The 22,369-nt window shown below is 43.1% G+C and overlaps 2 protein-coding genes across 11 annotated transcripts in view; both read left to right on the top strand.

Annotated features, from left to right (window-relative positions):
- LOC110143238 (protocadherin gamma-C4) overlaps positions 1 to 22,369 on the top strand; it is a 180,480-nt gene that overhangs the window by 43,729 nt on the left and 114,382 nt on the right. The window contains exon 1 of one of the 10 annotated variants that reach the window (XM_070465524.1): positions 8,377 to 11,092. The exons of 7 other annotated variants lie outside the window; for them this stretch is intronic. In XM_070465524.1, the coding sequence (XP_070321625.1) occupies positions 8,685 to 11,092 (2,408 nt within the window). In that variant the 5' untranslated portion in view covers positions 8,377 to 8,684. Of the gene's footprint in view, positions 1 to 8,376; positions 11,093 to 13,648; positions 16,286 to 22,369 lie in introns of those variants that run through there. 2 more of the 10 variants (XM_070465521.1, XM_070465509.1) reach the window with 2 other exon arrangements.
- LOC110143268 (protocadherin gamma-A7-like) lies at positions 2,332 to 5,151 on the top strand. Its single transcript, XM_020902900.2, has one exon. It carries the CDS (start codon positions 3,742 to 3,744, stop codon positions 5,059 to 5,061), a length of 1,320 nt encoding a protein of 439 aa, XP_020758559.2. The 5' UTR covers positions 2,332 to 3,741; the 3' UTR covers positions 5,062 to 5,151.

The following is a 22,369-nucleotide window of genomic DNA, read 5'->3' on the forward strand; positions in this document are numbered from 1 at the left end:
TATTTGATAATACAATGGATTTGCCCCTTGTGCATCTCAATTTGGTATGCACATGTAAAATAGACAATTCAGAAAATGCCTTGAAAATGAATGAGAACCTCATTTGTAACCTGAAATTGTCAGTATTCGTAAAGAAAGATAATACTGAGTTGATCTCTTTAACTGCTAAGGATAGTTACTGCATGTTTTTCTAAATCACTGTTTACTTTCAGCAATTGTTATAGAATTATTTATTTCAAGGTTTCAAGTGTATATGACTAACCAAAATATTGCAATCATACACATTTCAAATATAATTTTTGGACAACATTTGTGATATGATTCTTTAGTGGTTTAATCAGAATTTAATGGTAGGTAATTTTAATGACTTCAATCCTGGGTATTGGTCATGGGAATCAGATGGGCTTTTATAGAAATATTAAGATTTGTTTCATGTACTCTGAGAGTGTGTTATTTTAGTATATTACCAACTCTGGATGATTAAACTAATCTTATACATCCGTTGTTAAAAGCAAAGCTCACTAGAGGTCTCATGGCTGGTAGACTGGTTTATTTTCTTATCTGCTGGGTAACTGAGATACGAGGCTAGTTTTCTTTATTCTCTTAACTGAATTACCTGTGAGTATTTCATTTAATCAAATAAAATGTCTCACTGACAGAAAACCTATTAGATTCTACTCTCACAGTAGTCATTCCATTCGTTCATGTGAACTGACCAAGTCTTAAATCCTGGCAATCATGGAATTTGCTAAGTTGTGACTGAGGCTCCTTTGACTTACATATTACAGGTCATTATTAATAAGATAAGAAGTCTGATAGTTTAAGCATATAATGATTTGGAACCACCAGGAAAAAAAAGTCTACCAGAGTATTGGGCTGGTTTATTACCCAGTTCTGATCAGATGTTTTGAATGGAGATCCAAGGGGAAAGAGTAAAATCTCTGAGAGGATCATTGGAAGAAATATACATCATTGCCTGGGGATGAATACCTAAACAGAACTCCAAACAAATGTTTCTTCAATAGAAAAAAAGTTGCTTAAAGAAAAGAGAGGACTTCCCTGGTGGTGCAGTGGTTAAGAATCCATCTACCAACGCAGGGGACATGAGTTGGATCCCTAGTCCTACAAGATCCCACATGCTTTGAGGCAACTAAGCCTGTTGCTCCACAACCACTGAAGCCCTAGAGCCTGTGCTCCAAACAAGAGAATCCACTACATGAGAAGCCCATGCACTGCAACTAGAGAGTGGGCCCTGCTCACTGAAGCTAGAACCCAGCACAGCTAAAAATAAATAATTTAAAGGAAAAAAAAGGGAGGTGGGAGGGGGGATTGGGATGGGGAATACATGTAAATCCATGGCTGATTCATGTCAATGTGTGACAAAACCCACTACAATATCGTAATTAGCCTCCAACTAATAAAAATAAATGAAAAAAATTTTAAAAAGGAGCAAAAGTAAATAACTTACTGCCTGGGAAGACAAATAAACTTTCCATAAATTTTTTATGTAAATAAAAAACAACTCAACCCATGCAACAACTCAACCAATAATAACACACTCCCTTTAAAAGTACAACATTATTTCAATCTTATACAGTAATTTTATGTTATATTTAAACACCTTGGTGGTTGAGTAGAGATCTTTAATATTTCATTTTATGTTGTAGAGTAACTTAAAAATCTTGATTATCTCCTTTATCTAGATTTTGTTTAGCTCCAAAGAAGGTACCCAGAAGTGTTAGGTTAATCAAGACTTTTTAAAAACAGTAGCATAAGGGACAAATATGAGATGATGCTATAAATTTTGAAGTATCAGGTAGAAAAAAATCATGATGTTGGGAGTCATATCTGTACATGAAAGTTTTGATTGAAAATGTCTGCAAGTACTCATGTCTTTAATGATCATATACTTACACCAACAAGAAATTCAAGATTGCTACTGAACAAATAGTTTTAAATTCCTATTTATGTAGTTAATCTGCAATACCCATATTGTTTCCCTTGAACAAAATGTAAGATCTTTTATCTACTTGAAAGTGAAAGTGAAGTGGCTCAGTTGTGTCCCACTCTTTTCAACCCCATGGACTGTAGCCTACCAGGCTCCTCCGTCCATGAGATTTTCCAGGCAGGAGTACTGGAGTGGGCTGCCATTTTCTTCTCCAGGGGATCTTCCCATCCCAGGGATCAAACCCGGGTCTCCTGCACTGCACACAGATGCTTTGCTGTCTGAGCCACATAGTGAAAGCAAATATGATATGAATTATTTTGATAGATTGAATTGGCATTTCTTTCAAAGTATTCCCTGTATTTTGTAGTAATGCCATCAAAGACATTACTTAGTTGCAAACTTGTCACTAACTGAGCTAAGTTTTTATAGTATTACTTCTAGTTTTCCCTTCTTGTGCTTCTAACTACTCCCCAGGGCTTAAAATAATTTATAAAGCAAGGCTATTTCTTACCAGGTCTTCATTTCAAAACAGGCCACTCTCTTCTGCAACTATGTGAAAGAAACTTTGTTTTATTTATGCCAGCAGAGAGTAACCTCAGATCCATCAACAATTGAGTTTTACTTTATTAATAGCAGTAGAGCAATGAGTACCTCTAAAGATCTGCTCAGGATAGTCCAGCATGTATGCTCAAAGGTTGTTCAGAGACCCATCTTTTCTCAAGTATAGGGTATGATGATTATTTAAATTGCATAATTAAAAGAGGCAGTGACACCAACACTTATGAATCCACAGCCAGTGGAATCTGCAAATTCCTGTCTTCTCTACAAAATGAGTTGCTTCTATAACTGATTGTAGCTGCTTGGCTTCTCACCTATCTCTAATGGCACTCTTTGAGCATAAAGCATCAGTCAAGGCCAACAATGATTCCCTTTTTTTCTTCTTAGGAGATTGAGAATGTGGATATTTCTATTCCTACATTGGTTCTATGATTATGTAGTCAAGGATAAAGCAATTCCCTCTCATTTTAAAATTTATTAAAATAAAGGAATTTAAACAGTCTCTAAGGTTTCAGTCAATAAAAAGTTATTACATTACTCCTATGTATATTAAAGATAAAATGGACTCTCTGCCTTATTACAAGTTGTGTCTAGAACATAGAATATGTTCAGTATTATTGAATTAATTTAAATATGCTGATATAAATGTTTCTACATAATATCTTACATATACAGACACCTTTTAAAAGTAAATCATACTTGTTTTATTTGCATGACTGATTTTTATCTATGTGAACTGAAGTGTGAGGCAGTGTCTAAGAATCTTTTCAAAGTTGCAATGAAGAGCCGAGAATTTAAAAGAATTATCTGGGATTAATAAACACCCATCCATGAACATTGTTACATTAAGTCACAATTTCTTAAAATTTATTTTAAGTGATATAGCAGAGATGCATGAATTGAAGAAATGAAAGAATTTCAAAGGATAAAACAACTTTCTGAAAAATCAGTTATTTTGCTTCAGTATGGTGCAGTAACTTAGTAAGGACTCTGAGCGCCGCTGTTCACCAACCAGGGGAAAAATGGTTCACAAGATCCGCCGGAACCACTGAGCTTTTACAGCACAAAGAAACGCCAGACTGAGATAAACTCTCTTCCAAGCTGCACTAAGTTCAGTCCTCTACACCACTGGATTCTGGGCTTCTTTTCCGAATACACAGGGCTTCGCGCAGACGTCCTGGCATCCAGAAATAGAACAGGAGATAGGCCAGTGTCTAAAGATCAGCAGGACAAGAATGGCGGCTCGGCAGAGGGGCGGGGACTACAGAGCATTCATCCTGCTCTTCATCCTCCTGGGGACCCAGAGCGAAGTCTGGGCAGGACAGATTCTCTACTCCGTGCCTGAGGAGACAGAGACGGGGTCTTTTGTCGGTAATATCGCCAAGGATCTGGGACTGGAGCCCAAGGACCTGGCGGAGCGCGGGGTCCGCATCGTCTCCAGAGGTAGGACGCAGCTCTTCTCTCTGAATCCGCGAAGCGGCAGCTTGGTCACCGCGGGCAGGATAGACCGGGAGGAGCTCTGCGCCCAGAGCGCGCGATGTCTGGTGAACTTTAACATCCTGGTGGAAGATAAAATGAATCTTTATCGTATAGAAGTGGAAATAATGGATATTAATGACAACGCTCCTAAATTCTTGACGGAAGAAATGAATGTGAAAATAATGGAGAATACAGCTCCGGGGGTGCGATTTCCGTTAAATGAGGCTAGGGATCCGGATGTGGGCACGAACTCTCTCCAGAACTACCACCTCAGCCCCAATCGCCACTTCTCCCTGGTTGTGCACACCGGAGAGGATGGAACCAAATATCCGGAATTAGTGCTGGATCAGGTACTGGACCGGGAAGAAGTGGCAACTCACCACCTCCTCCTCACCGCCTCTGACGGCGGTGACCCACCACGATCCGGAACCGCCCGTGTCCAAGTAACAGCGGTGGACGTGAATGATCATGCGCCAATCTTCTCTTTGCCCCAGTACCAAATAACTGTCCCTGAGAACGTGCCAGTGGGCACAAGACTGCTCACGGTAAGTGCTATAGATCTGGATGAGGGAGTGAACGGGGAAGTGACATACTCTTTCCCGAAAATAACTCCAAAAATTCTACAGATATTCCAGCTGAACTCTCACACAGGAGAATTATCAACTCTAGATTGCCTAGATTATGAAGAATCTGGCTACTATGAAATGGAAGTTCAAGCTCAGGATGGTCCTGGTAGTATAACAAGAGCTAAAGTACTGATCACAATTTTAGATGTGAATGACAATGCCCCGGAAGTGACTGTAACATCTGTAGGCAGCTCAATCCCCGAAGACACTCCTCCTGGAACAGTGGTGGCTCTTTTCTACCTTCAAGACCGAGATTCTGGGAAGAATGGCCAGGTGACCTGCACTATTTCAGAAGATCTGCCTTTTAAATTAGAAAGATCTATAGACAACTACTACAGATTGGTGACAGCAGAAAACTTAGACCGGGAAAAATTCTCTGCGTATAACATCACACTGAAAGCCACAGATGGTGGACGCCCACCCTGTCCACGGAAACTCACATCACCATGAATGTGGCAGACACCAACGACAACCCACCTGCCTTCCTGCACTCCTCATACTTTGTCTATGTGCCTGAGAATAACCCCAGAGGCACCTCCATTTTCTCTGTGACTGCACATGACCCTGACAGCAACGAGAACGCCCGTGTCACATACTCCCTATCTGAAGATACTCTCCAGGGGCCATCTGTGTCCTCCTACGTCTCCATCAACTCTGATACTGGTGTCCTATATGCACTGTACTCCTTCGACTATGAGCAGTTTCGGGACCTGCGGTTGCGAGTGATTGCAAGTGACAGTGGGGACCCACCACTCAGCAGCAATGTGTCTCTGAGCATATTTGTGTTGGACCAGAATGACAACACACCTGAGATTCTGTACCCTGCCCTCCCCACTGATGGTTCCATGGGCGTGGAGCTGGCACCTCGCTCTGCAGAGCCAGGCTACCTGGTCACCAAGGTGGTGGCAGTGGACAGAGACTCGGGACAGAACGCCTGGCTGTCCTACCGCCTGCTCAAGGCCAGCGAGCCAGGGCTCTTTGTGGTGGGACTGCACACGGGTGAGGTGCGCACAGCGCGGGCCCTGCTGGACAGAGATGCTCTCAAGCAGAGCCTGGTGGTGGCTGTCCAGGATCATGGGCAGCCCCCTCTCTCGGCCACCGTCACGCTCACGGTGGCTGTGGCTGACAGCATCCCAGATGTCCTGGCGGACCTGGGCAGCCTGGAGGTCCCGCACGACTCTGACGCTTCAGGCCTCACTCTGTACCTGGTGGTGGCGGTGGCTGCGGTGTCCTGTGTCTTCCTCGCCTTTGTCATTGTGCTACTGGCACTCAGACTGCGGCGTTGGCACAAATCTCACATGCTGCAAGCTTCGGGAGGTGTCCCCGGAGGTGTACCGGCATCTCAGTTTGTGGGCGTGGACGGGGTGCGGGCTTTCCTGCAGACCTATTCGCACGAGGTCTCACTCACTGCAGACTCTCGGAGGAGTCACGTGATCTTCCCTCAACCCAACTATGCAGACACACTCATCAGCCAGGAGAGCTATGAGAAAAAGGATCCCTTGTTAACATCCATAGATTTTCATGAATGTAAGGATGAAGCTCAAAGTATTCAGGTGAGTTCAGTCATTCATTTTATATCGTCGAGAAATTATATTTTGTGTAAATGTTATTGTTTTGCGAAATACATGATTTGAAGATGAAGTTAAAAATACTTTCAAGTGATAAAGCAAGATTAATTGTTTACTTCAGTGGTGATTTTTTAACATGGAACACTTACTGACAGAGTGTTTTAGTACCATATTTATGGTGAAAGCGTATGGACAAGATTGTGACTAAGTGGACAATCACATTTTTATGCCTTGTATTTGTGTTCCTCATGGTGTTCTTAATTCATGTATTTTATAAATGAGAATGAACTGTTAAGTCTTATTGCACAAGGTTAGCAAGAAAGTACACCTCAGCCTTCTCAGGATTCTCTTTAGATCATATCTGTAAAAGGTTGTTGAAGAAATTTTCAGTCTGCAAACTTCTTTTTCTGTGCCCTGCTTCCACTTCCATGTACCTCTTTGGTGGCCTTGAAACATCTCAGTTGCTCTTGACCTATTTAAACTTTAATCACCTATTAAAGCCAGATTCTGGTAGAAGTTTTGTTGATGTTTAATGGATGAAATTTATGTGTCAGGCTTCACTAAGATCTTTATCAATGACAGATGTGGAGTCTAATGGCATACTAAAGATTGCTGTCCAAAATCAATAAAATGAGATATCAAGTAAAGTGTTAAGTGTTATAAGTAACATTTGTGAAATAGGCCATTGCATGTTTTAACCCAAATTTTCATGTGCTGTTTTAGTGATGCTGTCACGCAAAGTGTGTATGTGGGCTCTACGAGTGGGAAAGTTGGGATGCTGGCTTTATGAAACAACTATGTCATACACTCAAGTCCTGGAGTGGTAGTAAATTTTACTTATTGGGTCTGTTGAAAAATTCAGTTAGAGACAATTTAATCTGTAATTAACTACATCTTCACTTATTATATAACATTTTAGTAAAACTCAATACAGCAGTTGACTAGTATCAGGGAGCAGTTGATGACAAGGTCATCTTGTTTATTGGGGCCTTTTGAGTGTTAAGAGAACAATTTTTTTCTAGCGTAGTGTCTAGCATATGTTTTTCTGCCATAAGGTGGTGGTTTGCATCTAAAGATCTGTGCAATCCTGTGGAAGTACACTTCATACATTCTGTAACACTCAGATGTACAGTCACTTGGGGGAGAGAACAGTGTTACATTCTGTGGGGAAGAAATGTGATTATCAGATATTTTGAAAAAGAACCCTCCAAGTAAATTTATTAATTGTTAAAAATACTTTTAAACAAAGGGGAGAGATCATCACTAAAGTCAGTGAGCTATTATACATTTTCTAGGGACTGTTTCCTTCAACTGTCATTATGGGATGTGATAAGTACAGAAGTGGGAACAAGTGCCTCAATACAGTAGACCATGCTTAGTGAGTTTGTGATGCAAAGCAAAATAGAATTTTCCCCTGGTAGTTTTGGAGACTCATGTTGAATTTTATACTCAGGAAAATAATCATGCAATGGGAAGGAGAGGATAGGCTCTTCTCTGAAAGGCTATCATCATTTCTTTAAGTGAGATATCAGAATTGAAAACCAAATGTTACTATAAAGAATTTGCTAAAATTATTTTGGAACAAGAGAGGTAAGTATAAATTGTGCCTTTTGAAAGACATAATTTCACCATTACTGTTGCCCTCTGGGAAGAAAAATGGAAATGAATTAGGTACAAAAAAATGTAAGGAAGAATAAAGAAAAAGGTGACAAGGAAACCTTATCCAATATATTGCTAATTAATGAGTATTCACAACAGCTATGATCTGAGATCCTTTAAGCCAAATCTGTGTTATAGTAATCATCCTATTACTAGTGCGGATTTGAAGGTTGGGGAGTAATTATGTCAGTGTATAGATGTTTATATATTAAACTTACCGATTGACCTGAAAACATGGAAAGTTGGGATGATGACGCTTCTAATAGAATTAAATGTTACGAGATATGCATGCGTACTCAGTCGCTAAGTCGTGTCCAACTCTTTTGACACCACGGATTCCTCTGTTCATGGGATTTCCCAGAGAAGAATACTGGAAAGGGTTGCCATTTCCTTCCCCAGGGGATCTTCCCCACCCAGGAGTCAAACGCGCGCCTCCAGCATGACAGGGGGATTATTTGCCCCTGAGCCACGTGGGAAGCGTGTTATTAAACAGTCTGACGTCTTTTAAAAATGATTTTTCAGCTGGATACACGGTAGTAATTACGGTAGCTGGTTAAAGTGAAGCAGCAGGGGCTGCAGTTTCCCAGTGCGGACTCTGGGCGCCGCTGTTGGCCAAAGTCGAGAGCTTCGTGCTGGCGATGCCGTCGCGCAGCCGCAGAGCACTTTGCCGATCTCAAGACTCGCTAGTGTTGTCTTTCCACCAATTCCTCCTCTGGAGAAGAAACCCTGCCTGACCCTCACGCCGAAAATAAAGCTGTTGGGAGCTCCGGACGACTGCAACAAAGACATTATTTGTAACCCGGCGTCTCCAAGCCGGTGAGCAAACTAAGGAGGGGAGCAAGAGGGATGGGGAGCGGCGCTGGGAAGAGCGGCTGGTCTGAGAGGCGGCCAGTGCTCTTTCCGTTCCTGCTGTCTTTGTTCTGCCTGGCGCTCTCTGAGCAGATCCACTACAGGATTCCCGAGGAGATGCCGGAGGGCTCGGTGGTGGGGAATCTCGCCAAGGACCTGAGACTCAGTGTCCACGAGTTACCAACTCGAAAACTGCGCGTCAGTTCGGAGAAGCCGTACTTCACTGTGAGCGCGGAGAGCGGGGAGTTACTTGTGAGCAGCAGGCTAGACCGGGAGCAGATATGCGGGAAGAAGTCAGCTTGTGCTCTGGAATTTGAGGTTGTTGCTGAAAATCCATTGAACTTTTATCACGTGAATGTAGAGATCGAGGATGTCAATGACCACACGCCAGAATTCTCGCAAAATTCCTTTGAGCTACAAATAAGTGAGTCCACAAAGTCCGGGGCACGATTTATTTTAGGATCTGCTCATGATGCAGATATTGGTACCAATTCCCTACAGAATTACCAGCTCAGTCCTGATGATCATTTCTCACTTGTGATTAAAGAGAAGTTGGATGGCAGTAAATACCCTGAGCTGGTACTAATGACATCTTTAGACAGGGAAGAACAGAAATCCTACCACTTGACCTTGACAGCCTTGGACTTCGGGGATCCACCCCTAAGCAGTACTGCACAGATACAAGTCCTGGTGACTGATGCCAATGATAACCCTCCAGTGTTCAGCCAAGAACTATATAGGGTGGAGCTTCCAGAAAACGTGCTTCCAGGCACCACTGTGCTTAGAGTAATGGCCACTGACCAAGATGAGGGTGTCAATGCTGAGATCACTTTCTCTTTCACTGAAGCAGACCGAATTACCCAGTTTGACCTGAATTCTGATACTGGGGAAATTATTATTCTAAATACATTAGATTTTGAGGAAGTGAAAGAATATTCCATAGTTTTGGAAGCAAAGGACGGTGGAGGAATGATTGCCCAGTGTACAGTGGAGATAGAAGTCCTAGACATAAATGACAATGCCCCAGAAGTGATATTTCAATCTCTACCGGATTTTATTATGGAGGACACCAAGCTGGGAACACACATTGCTTTGCTCAAAATCCGAGACAAGGATTCCGGACACAATGGAGAGGTTATTTGTAAATTAGAAGGCGATGTTCCATTTAAAATACTGATTTCTTCAAGAAACACATATAAATTAGTTACAGATGGAGTTCTAGACCGCGAACAGACCCCTGGGTATAACATCACCATCACAGCCACCGACAAAGGCAAGCCACCCCTCTCCTCCAACTCGAGCATCACGCTGCACATCGGTGATGTAAACGACAACATGCCAGTTTTTGAACGGGCTTCCTATGTGGTCCATGTAGCAGAGAACAACCCACCTGGTGCCTCCATCACTCAAGTCAGCGCCTCCGACCCCGACCTGGGACCCAATGGCCTGGTCTCCTACTCCATCGTGGCCAGCGACCTGGAGCCACGCGCGCTGTCGTCTTACGTGTCGGTGAACCCGCAGAGCGGCGTGGTGTTCGCGCAACGCGCCTTTGACCACGAACAACTGCGCGCCTTCGAACTGACGCTGCAGGCCCGCGACCACGGCTCTCCAGCGCTCAGCGCCAACGTGAGCCTGCGCGTGCTGGTGGGCGACCGCAACGACAACGCGCCCAGGGTGCTGTACCCGGCGCTGGGGCCCGACGGCTCGGCGCTCTTCGACACGGTGCCCCGCGCCGCGCAGCCCGGCTACCTGGTCACCAAGGTGGTGGCGGTGGACGCAGACTCTGGACACAACGCCTGGCTGTCCTACCACGTGCTGCAGGCCAGCGAGCCCGGACTGTTCAGCGTGGGGCTGCGCACGGGCGAGGTGCGCACGGCGCGGGCCTTGGGCGACAGGGACGCGGCCCGCCAGCGCCTGCTGGTCGCTGTGCGCGATGGGGGACAGCCGCCCCTCTCGGCCACCGCCACGCTGCTCCTGGTTTTCGCCGACAGCCTGCAGGAGGCGCTGCCGGACCTCAGTGACCGGCCCGCGCCCTCTGACCCCCAGGCTGAGCTGCAGTTTTACCTGGTGGTGGCCTTGGCCTTGATCTCGGTGCTCTTCCTCCTCGCGGTGATTCTGGCGGTCGCCCTGCACCTGCGACGCTCCTCCAGCCCTGCTACTTGGGGCTGCTTTAAGCCTGGTCTCTGTGTCAAGCCTGGACCTGGGGTTCTCCCCAACTACAGTGAAGGAACTTTACCTTATTCGTACAATCTGTGCGTTGCCCATGCTGGAAAGACAGAGTTTAATTTTCTAAAATGTAGTGAGCAGCTGAGTTCAGGACAAAACATACTTTCTGGTGATTCATCTGGAGCCTTATTTCCCTTTTGTAATTCCAATGAGTCGACTTCTCATCAGGTGAGTTTCCTGTAAGTATAACCTTCTTTTTATTGTGTCGACAGTTCTCCACATTCACAGAAAAAAACTGGCACATCTCTGTTTTAGTTCAATTTGCTTCATTGCGGTTTGAAGATACTCCAGTTTTATTTTGTTTTGTTTTTTCACATTGATGATTTATGGCAAGCCTGAGTCAATCAAGTCTATAGGCACCATTTGTACAACAGCATTTCCTCACTTCATGTGTGTTACAGTTTGGTAAATCTCAAAATATTTCAAAACTTTTTTTTATTATAGTCATCATGTGAAAGTGAAAGTGTGAAAGTGTTAGTCCCTCAGTCTTGTCCCATTCTGCGACCCCATGGACCTAGGACTGTAGACTACCAGGTTCATCTGTCCATGGAATTCTCCAGACAGGAATTCTGGAGTGAGTAGCCATTCTCTTCTCCAAGGGATCTTCCCTACCCAGGGATTGAACCCTGGTCTCCTGCATTGCAGGCAGGTTCTTCATCATCTGAGCCACTAGGGAAGCCCTGTGGTGATCTATAACCAGTGATCTTGGATGTTACCATTACACAAAGATTATGTTCCACCCACCAAAGACTCCAGTGATGGTTAGTGTTTTTTAGCGATGAAGTGTTTTTAATTAAGGTATGTACTTTTTTAGATACAATGCTATTGCATACTTAAAACATAACTTTTATGCACACTGGGAAACCATAACTTTCGTGACCCACTTTATTGTGCTGTTCTCGTTATTGTAGTGGTCTGGAACCAAACATAAAATGTCCCCAAATGCATCTATACAAATTTTAGATCTAAACATTGTCTTAAGAATGTGGTAACCAGTCAAAAAGCTGTCATACCATTTTTCAAGGGAGGTTGAATTCAGAGAAATTATGTGTCTTTTAGTGGTGTCTTACCAGGTTCATATTATAAAGCAGTGAAGTTGTGGTTTTTTCCATAAGGGAAACTTTTGGCAATGTTATATGGTCTCCCATAAAGCTACTGAGATTTTTCTCTAAATTTTTCTTTCTACTGATTAATAAATGATTATTTTTTTCTCAACTAGACATGCTGCAAATGTAAAAGTAGGCAATCATATAAATAAATCTTAAAAGAAAAACAAGCTAAAATTAGATATTTTTCTTAATTGATTTAGCTGTTATTGTTTCCATATTAATCTGATACTTTGCTTCCTGTATTTAATTCTCTTTTGCTTCAAAAGCACCAGAATAAGGTCGATTAACCTATATTTTTATGTAGATATACCTACTGTAATTGCATTCATTGTACTGTGTGTATATATGTTTGTAAAATCATTTTACTTGACTAAGTGCAGCACAGGTTCAGTATGCTCATTAGAAAATAAAAGCATGTTCTCCTTACTTGCAGCATAGGTTTTTCAAGATTAACCTGTAATAATGCTCATTCTATAGGCTCCTCTGTAAAAAAAACCACAATGTTTTGGCCTCTGTTGTTCCCCTTACACACACTTCTGCTACATTATTTTTGAAATGTCTATTTTGCAGACATAAACTAATATAGCTAGAGGTCTTCTAGTCATTCTACTATCTCTAGGAGAAAATGGAATGTTGAAGTTTAGACCAGATTAACAGTCTCAAGTGGATACGGTTACATATACAAGATAGCAATACATTATATCAGGCTTTTGCTATACTTCCCTTAGTAACTGCTTCGATTAATGGCCATTTTACAAACTACTGAAGGAAAAAGACATTTATTCTTGCACTGGCATTTTTTGACTCCTTAATGATAATTACATGTTTCTTACTTTTGTGATTCTTTTGATTGAAGTAGTAATTAAGGTAAAGTTACCTTTAGGCTATTTGTTTACCTTTAGAAGTTAATTAAGTTGGCTTTAAAATGTAATCATCTCTCATAGGCAGAAGAATAGATAAAAAATTGCTTTCGATTATATATTCATTTGTACCTTTATTCAAATAGAAATTATATAAAATTTAAATAGTCTGTGATATAACTTGAGAGGAAAAGCATTATCCTATTATTAAAATTTCACAATATTAATTTCAAAACACTACTGTGTGACTAAAATAGCATTTTAAAAAGAAAATTAAAAGGCAACAACTCTACAGAAAGCTTGCTATATAGACTAATTGGTTTAAACCAAATAAAACAACTTCTGAATCAGTCATCTCCAATAGGTATATTTTAGCCTAAAAATGAATTAATTTCCAATAATGAGTGGGGTTCTTACTTAGTTGATAATAGATATTGAAGATATTAACAATAATGCTTAGAGCATAATAAATAAAATTGTATTTTTAAAACAGTAAATACATTACAAAAATTTGAGTAACTTAATATGACAGACCCTAAAATCTGGTCATGTAATAATACTTTGTAAGACTTTAAGCCTATTTCATTCCACACTTCTTGGAAATTACTTTTAAAATATGAGTTCAGGGATAATTTATTCCAAATAGACTATAGAAAACAAGTAGCAATTTTTCCGCTAGCAATCTAGCATAGGATATTACAAATATAAGTGACTGCAGTAACTGCCTAGGACTCTGAGCGCCGCTGTTCACCTACTTGGAGATAAAGTAATCAAAAAACCAGCCGGAAACTCAGGGCTCTCACCTCACAGAGATCCGCAGATCTCACAAACCAACTGGAGGACTGCGGTAAAATTCCATCCCTAAATTTGGGACACTCCAACCTTCCAGAAGATGATCTGTATAACTTCAGGAACAAGGTAAACAAAACATATATGCCCAGGGAAGATTCTGAGTGGATTCTATAGTTAAAAAACAATGGCCGCTCCAAAGAATTACGGAGGACGCGGCGAGCTGGTACTGCTGTGCGCGCTGCTGGGTGCGCTGGGAAAGATCGGGAGAGGACAGATCCACTACTCTGTGCCTGAAGAGACCGACAAAGGATCCTTCGTGGGTAACATCTCCAAGGACCTGGGGCTGGAGTCGCAAGAGCTTTCGAAGCATGGAGTCCGCATCGTCTCCAGAGGTAGGACGCAGCTCTTTGCTCTAAATCCGCGAAGCGGCAGCTTGGTCACCGCGGGCAGGATAGACCGGGAGGAGCTCTGCGCTCAGAACGCGCGATGTTTTGTAAATATTAACATCCTAGTTGAGGATGAAGGGAAACTTTGGGGAATAGAAATCGAAATCACTGACATCAACGATAATAACCCAAAATTTCAGGTCGAAAATCTGGAAGTAAAAATTAACGAAATCGCCCTGCCCGGAACACGTTATCCACTGCCAGAAGCTGTGGACCCGGATGTGGGCTTGAATTCCCTGCAGAGCTACCAGCTCAGCCCCAATAACCACTTCTCCCTGGAAGTGCAAACCGCAGACGACGACGGAGCTGTAAGCCCAGAGCTGGTGCTGGAGCGCGCCCTGGACCGCGAGGAGGAGGCTGCTCACTACCTGGTCCTCATCGCCACGGACGGAGGCGAACCGCGTCGCTCCAGCACAGTGCACATCCGAGTGACAGTGCTGGATACAAACGACAACGCCCCGGTTTTTGCTCAACCGATTTACCGAGTGAAAGTCCCAGAGAATGTGCCCCCGGGGACTCGGCTGCTTACCGTAAGCGCTAGCGACCCGGATGAAGGAACCAACGGGGAAGTGGCTTACAAATTCTGGAAAATTAGTGAAAAACAATCTCCGTTATTCCAGTTGAATGAAAATACTGGCGAAATATCAACAGCGAAGAGTTTAGATTATGAAGAATGTGCGTTTTATGACATGGAAATACAAGCTGAAGATGTGGGGGCACTTCTGGGGCGGACCAAAGTACTCATTTCAGTGGAAGATGTCAATGACAACAGGCCCGAAGTGACCATTACATCTTTGTTTAGCCCAGTCCTGGAAAATACTCTTCCTGGGACAGTAATTGCCTTCTTGAATGTGCATGACCGAGACTCTGGGAAGAATGGTCAAGCTGTCTGTTATACACGTGATAATTTACCTTTTCAATTAGAAAAATCAATTGATAATTATTATAGATTGGTAACTTGGAAATATTTGGACCGAGAAAAGATCTCTATGTATAATATCACAGTGGCAGCCTCAGATCTAGGAACCCCACCTCTATCTACTGAAATTCATATTGCCCTGCAAGTGGCAGACATCAATGACAATCCACCCATTTTCCCTCATACCTCCTACTCAGCCTATATCCCAGAGAACAACCCCAGAGGTGCCTCCATCTTCTCTGTGACTGCTCATGACCCTGACAGCGGCAGCAATGCCCAGATCACTTACTCTCTGACCAAAGGCAGCATCATGGCGGCGCCTCTCTCCTCTTATGTCTCCATCAACTCTGACACTGGTGTCCTATATGCTCTGCACTCCTTTGACTATGAGCAGATCCAAGACTTGCAGCTACTGGTGACAGCCAGTGACAGTGGGGACCCTCAACTCAGCAGCAATGTGTCCCTGAGCCTGTTCATACTGGACCAGAATGACAATGCACCAAAGATTCTGTACCCCATGCTTCCCACTGATGGCTCCACGGGTGTGGAACTGGCACCTCGCTCTGCAGAACCAGGATACCTTGTTACCAAGGTAGTGGCAGTGGACAGAGACTCAGGCCAGAATGCCTGGCTGTCCTACCGCCTTCTCAAGGCAAGTGAGCCAGGACTCTTCACCGTGGGGCTGCACACAGGTGAAGTATGCACGGCGCGGGCCCTGCTGGACAGAGACGCACTCAAGCAGAGCCTGGTGGTGGTGGTCCAGGACCATGGGCAACCCCCTCTCTCAGCCACGGTCACACTCACCGTGGCCGTGGCAGATACCATCCCAGATGTCCTTGCCGACATGGGTAGCATCAGGACCTTAACCAACTCTGATGATTCGGACCCCACACTGTACCTGGTGGTGGCAGTGGCTGTCGTTTCCTGCATCTTCCTTGCCTTTGTCATCATGCTCCTGGCGCTCAGGCTATGGCGGTGGCACAAATCGAGACTTCTCCAGGCTTCCAGTGGTAGGTTAGCAGGCCTGCCAGCCTCAGGATTTGTGGGCATTGAAGGAGTACAGACTTTCCTGCAGACCTATTCCCATGAAGTCTCCCTTACCTCTGACTCTCGGAGGAGTCACATGATCTTCCCCCAGCCCAACTATGCTGACATGCTCATTAGCCAAGACAGCTGTGAGAAAAATGACACCTTGTTAACATCCATAGATTTTCATGAATGTAGGGATGAAGCTGCTTCTGTTCAGGTGAGTTCGGTTCATTGTTTATGTTTATTTCTTAGAAGAATTATATTTTTTATAAATTTAATTTGCGTTTTGAAACATGCATTGTAAAGAAAGTTTACAGATAGCTTTTAAGGTGTACCGCAGAGTTTGGGGTTTGTGCTAGTGACACAGTAAAATTGAGTTCTAATCATCATAATTGTTTCATCTGCTTTCCAAAGGCTTAGACAAGATTATTTAAATATGAACTCTTAACCTCTTAAAACTTTTCATATTTTACCGTAATTATCATCTATTCACTTAAGAAATAGCTACCCAACCATATAAGGTCAGTTCATTTTATATATAGGAATATGTGTGTGTGTGTACACATGTATATGTATAGACACATAAAGGTATATATAAATTAGAACTTACAAAAATTATTGAGGTTTCTAAACCCTTGTATTACATTAGTAAAAGTAAAATACATCTCAGGATTTTTAGGATTCTTAGGATTTCACCTAAAACTAGGTTCTTGAAAATTTCTTCAGTTTAAACCTCTTCTATGAGTTCTGTGTCTGTATTGGTACCCTTCAAAGCTTTAATACTTCTCGTATTTCAAAGCAAACATATTTTAAAGGGTGGTGGTAGGTAAGACTGGTTCCTCAATGTTGTTTGTGTGTCAGTGGTCACCCAGGACTCATACCAATGGAGACATGGCATCTAAAGCCTAAAATGGCCATTGCCCTCCCCATCAAATTTTAAATAAAATGTCATCTTAAAATTGTTGAAAGTGACCTCTGTAAAATGCAGATGAACACATTTCATTAGAATTCCAATGAGCTGTTTTGACCGTACAGTCATGTGAAATATGCTGTGTTCTCATGGTTAGAGTTTGAGTGTTACTTTTAAGAAAAGAAGTTACATGTACACAAATTTTAAACAAGCCAATCGGTTCAATTAAAAATGATTCCATTTGGACTCCTGCATCCCTTGTTATAGAATTTAAATAAAACTAACGGTTGATTTGTCATCAGATGAGAGTGGAAAGTACAAAGAATTATTTGTTATCAACTAAAAAGACATTTCTGAGGGATTGTGCTGTGTTTCCTCCAATCCATAGATAATGGTAGGAATTAGCTTTATATTCTGTAGTGTTTAGGTGTACAGTCACTCGCAGAGACAACTATTTTGTTGACACTTTGCAAATTTAAAAAGTGAATGGAAAGTTGCCCCAGTACTCTTGCTGAAAGCATTCACTAATTGCAAATAATAATAATAATAACCAATGGAGTAAAATAATTAGAACAAATGTCACTATATTCAGTGAATTTATGTAAATAAATTTACCATGAACTCATTTCCTCCAATTCTGAAGCCATTACTTCAGTATAACATGTATACATAGATAAGGAAGTAATGCGTTCTACTAGAATATCCCTTTGTGACTTTGTATTGAAGGACAGACAAGTATTTCAATACATTTTAAGAGTGAATTTATATAAGATGTTGGGTATGACATAAGCCAGTTAATTCTGAGAAATGAAGTAGGACGTACACCAAATAATCTCCGGCTACATCACAGGGACAGTTTTTCTGAATGACTACTTCTTGAGTTAGAAGAGTAAAAAGAAATTATTTTGTAAAGACAGTGTTGATATATGAGAGGAGATGTTTGAGGATTGGTACAAAATTACACAACAAAATAATTTTCAACAGTATTGATGTTCTCTAATATATGTGACATAAGTAGCACTGATTATGTAGACATATGGGGTAAACACAGGAATCAATGAAAGAAGCTTTAAAATTTTTAATATATCATAGCTAATAAACAGAAATGATTCATGGAATTGGTAGACAACAAACTCTCTGAGGGCAAGACCTCTGTCTTATTCATTGTTATATTGCCACTGACAAGGACAGTGCTTAGCACAAAGCAAAAGTTCAGTGTATGTTTGCACAATGGTGAAATAAATGGACCAATATATATAGCAGCATGCGCTTTCTTGCTTCTGCTTGCGCTTAGTCTCCGGTGCTGCCGTGTAGACTAAGTGAAGTAGAACCAAGAAAGAAGTTTTACCTCACCAACCAATTTTTGGAGGTCTTGTGAGATCAAACAAGACCAAAAAAAAAAAAAAAGAAAAAAAGAAAAAAAGAAATGGACCAATATATATTAACTTTGTAAACAAACCTAACATGGTATTTCTAACAATTTAGAAACAAGGCTTTAAATAAGTCTTGATGATTTAAACTATTAAATATATTAGCATAAAAATACGGCTTGTTAAGTTAGGCCCGCAAGTTTATAATTATGAGAGCCAGTTAAACTGAAGCTGCAGGGGCTGCAGCTCCCCAGTGTGGACTCTGGGCGCCGCTGTTGGCCAAAGTGGAGAGCTTGGTACTGGGGACTTCCTCGCGCAGCCGCAGCTCACGTTCCCTGTCTTAGACTCGCTAGCGTAAGCCTTTCCACCTTTTCCTTCTCTAGAGAAGAAACCCTCCCTGACCCTCATAAAGCTTTTGGGAGCTCCGGACGACTGCAACAAAGACATTATTTGTAATCCGGCGTCTCCAAGCCGGTGAGCAAACTAGGGGGTGGGGGGAGCGAGAGGGATGGGGAGCGGCGCTGGGAAGAGCTGCTGGTCTGAGAGGCGGCCAGTGCTCTTTCCGTTCCTGCTGTCTTTGTTCTGCCTGGCGCTCTCTGAGCAGATCCACTACAGGATTCCCGAGGAGATGCCGGAGGGCTCGGTGGTGGGGAATCTCGCCAAGGACCTGAGACTCAGTGTCCACGAGTTACCAACTCGAAAACTGCGCGTCAGTTCGGAGAAGCCGTACTTCACTGTGAGCGCGGAGAGCGGGGAGTTACTTGTGAGCAGCAGGCTAGACCGGGAGCAGATATGCGGGAAGAAGTCAGCTTGTGCTCTGGAATTTGAGGTTGTTGCTGAAAATCCATTGAACTTTTATCACGTGAATGTAGAGATCGAGGATGTCAATGACCACACGCCAGAATTCTCGCAAAATTCCTTTGAGCTGCAAATAAGTGAGTCTACGCCGCCAGGCACGCGATTTATATTAGAAGTCGCGGAAGATGCAGACATTGGCTTAAACTCTCTGCAAACTTATAAACTTTCTCTTAGCCCTAATTTCTCGTTGATAAATAAGGAAAAACAAGATGATAGTAAATTCCCGGAACTGGTATTGGAGAAACCTTTAGACCGGGAACAACAGAGTTACCATCGTTTAGTCCTGACTGCCTCAGACGGTGGAGATCCACCCCTAAGTGGCACTACTGAGCTCCAGATCCAGGTCACTGATGCCAATGATAACCCCCCGGTATTTAGCCAGGACGTATACCGAGTCAACCTTGGAGAAAACGTGCCCCCAGGCACCACCGTGTTGCAGGTGTCAGCCACCGATCAGGATGAGGGCGTCAACTCAGAAATTGCTTATTCCTTCTACAGGACCGGGCAAGTCTTCGGTCTGAATTCAAAGAGTGGGGAAATTACAACGCTAAAAACACTGGATTTCGAAGAAATCAAGGAATATTCCATCGTGGTGGAAGGGAGGGATGGCGGGGGACTGGTTGCACAGTGTACAGTTAAAATTAGCATTCAAGATGAAAATGACAACAGACCAGATATTACATTCCATTCTCTAGTCGAAATGATTCTGGAAAACGCAGTGCCAGGAACTCTGATTGCTTTGATCAAAATATATGACAGAGATTCCGGGGAGAATGGGGAGGTTAATTGTCGATTAGAGGGTGAAGTACCTTTTCAGATAATTTCTTCCTCCAAAAATTCATACAAATTGGTAACAGACGGGACCCTGGACCGAGAGCAGACCCCGGAGTACAATGTCACCATCACAGCCACTGACAAGGGCAAGCCGCCTCTCTGCACCCATACAAGCGTTACCTTGCATATTACTGATGTCAACGACAATGCTCCGGGTTTCCACCAGACCTCCTACGTCGTCCACGTGGCAGAAAACAACCCGCCTGGAGCTTCCATCGCGCATGTCAGCGCCTCTGACCCCGACCTAGGGCCCAACGGCCAGGTCTCCTACTCCATCGTGGCCAGCGACCTGGAGCCGCGCGCGCTGTTGTCCTACGTGTCTGTGAACCCGCAGAACGGCGTGGTGTTCGCGCAGCGCGCCTTCGACCACGAGCAGCTGCGCGCCTTCGAACTGACGGTACAGGCCCGCGACCACGGCTCGCCCGCGCTCAGTGCCAACGTGAGCCTGCGCGTGCTGGTGGGCGACCGCAACGACAACGCGCCCAGGGTGCTGTACCCGGCGCTGGGACCCGACGGCTCGGCGCTCTTCGACACGGTGCCCCGCGCCGCGCAGCCCGGCTACCTGGTCACCAAGGTGGTGGCGGTGGACGCAGACTCTGGACACAACGCCTGGCTGTCCTACCACGTGCTGCAGGCCAGCGAGCCCGGACTGTTCAGCGTGGGGCTGCGCACGGGCGAGGTGCGCACGGCGCGGGCCTTGGGCGACAGGGACGCGGCCCGCCAGCGCCTGCTGGTCGCTGTGCGCGATGGGGGACAGCCGCCCCTCTCGGCCACCGCCACGCTGCTCCTGGTTTTCGCCGACAGCCTGCAGGAGGCGCTGCCGGACCTCAGTGACCGGCCCGCGCCCTCTGACCCCCAGGCTGAGCTGCAGTTTTACCTGGTGGTGGCCTTGGCCTTGATCTCGGTGCTCTTCCTCCTCGCGGTGATTCTGGCGGTCGCCCTGCACCTGCGACGCTCCTCCAGCCCTGCTACTTGGGGCTGTTTTAAGCCTGGTCTCTGTGTCAAGTCTGGACCCGCGGTTCCTCCCAACTACAGTGAAGGAACTTTACCTTATTCATACAATCTGTGCGTTGCCCATACTGGAAAGACAGAGTTTAATTTTCTAAAATGTAGTGAGCAGCTGAGTTCAGGACAAGATATACTTTGTGGTAATTCGTCTGGGACCTTATTTCCACTCTGTAATTCCAGTGAGTCAACTTCCCATCCCGAAACTTTAATGGCGGTGAGTTCCATTTAAGTATCTACTCCTTTTCATCATCTTTGCAATTTTTTTATTCATATGAAAATATATTGCATTTTAAAGTCTAACGGATTGCTATGGAATTATTAGAGCTCATCCGAAAGCTGTATACCCAGCCTTCAAGGGGAACGGTGAATTGAGAATAGGTATGTGACAAAATACCTTGCCTAGTTAAGATTTACCAAGTTGAAAAAAAAAAAAAAAAAGATTTACCAAGTTGAGAGAGTATGCTCTAGGCTTCACAACACAAGTATTTTTGCCAATTTCTTATATCTTTTCTAATCTAATGAAATTTACCCATTACTTTTTTAATTCTTCATTTAACATATTTAGATGTTTGATATAATTTGAATATATAAGTAAACATTAAATTTAAAGTAGGAAAAAAATTAAATAGGTAGTCACTTAATTGATTTTTTAAAGCAAAAAGACCACTACTTGGTGTCTTCCTTCACTGATTTCACTGGTACAGTTTACATCTATTTCTTATATTTATTCCTCATGTCTAATTCCTTAAATCTACCTATATGTGAGTCTTTGAAGTCCTTAAAATTTAAAGAAAAAATACTATGTGATATATTGTGTGAGAGGGACTCAGTGAACTCATCAGAAAATCCAAGTCGTTATCTAAGTCCCTTCAAATTTCCTTGAATGCAAAATCATCTTCTTTATAGTTAACAGAAGGAGATACTTGATAAGAGAAAAGAAAATGCTTCTCCCTCTATCACTTGCTCTCATACCTGACCTATTTTTTTGAAGCGGAAAGAGGGGAAAGTCACTGTATTTGTCTTTTTACTTAGAGCCCTAAACATTAGTGACTAGAGGTTTACTCATCTTCCTATCTGTAGGAGGGAAGGAGAATTCTGAATTATTTTTAAGGCAAAATCTACTAATTTCAAGCACATACAAAGATGCCATTACAGAAGCATCTGTCTTTTGCCTGTTTTCTGCTAGGAACTGCTTCAGTAAATAATTTCTTTACACATTGCTGAAAGAAATTTCTTATTGTGGTGTTTAATTTGTTCTACATCTTATATTTTTTCCTCAAATTATTACATAAGTTTAGACCCTTGTAATAGGAAGTTTAAT

The sequence above is a fragment of the Odocoileus virginianus genome, chromosome 3, assembly GCF_023699985.2.
Source record: "Odocoileus virginianus isolate 20LAN1187 ecotype Illinois chromosome 3, Ovbor_1.2, whole genome shotgun sequence".
Lineage (NCBI taxonomy): Eukaryota > Metazoa > Chordata > Mammalia > Artiodactyla > Cervidae > Odocoileus > Odocoileus virginianus.

What these genes read in the sequence shown, in the direction of transcription:
- LOC110143268 (XM_020902900.2), top strand. Translation starts at nt 3,742, where the DNA reads ATGGCGGCTCGGCAGAGGGGCGGGGACTACAGAGCATTCATCCTGCTC.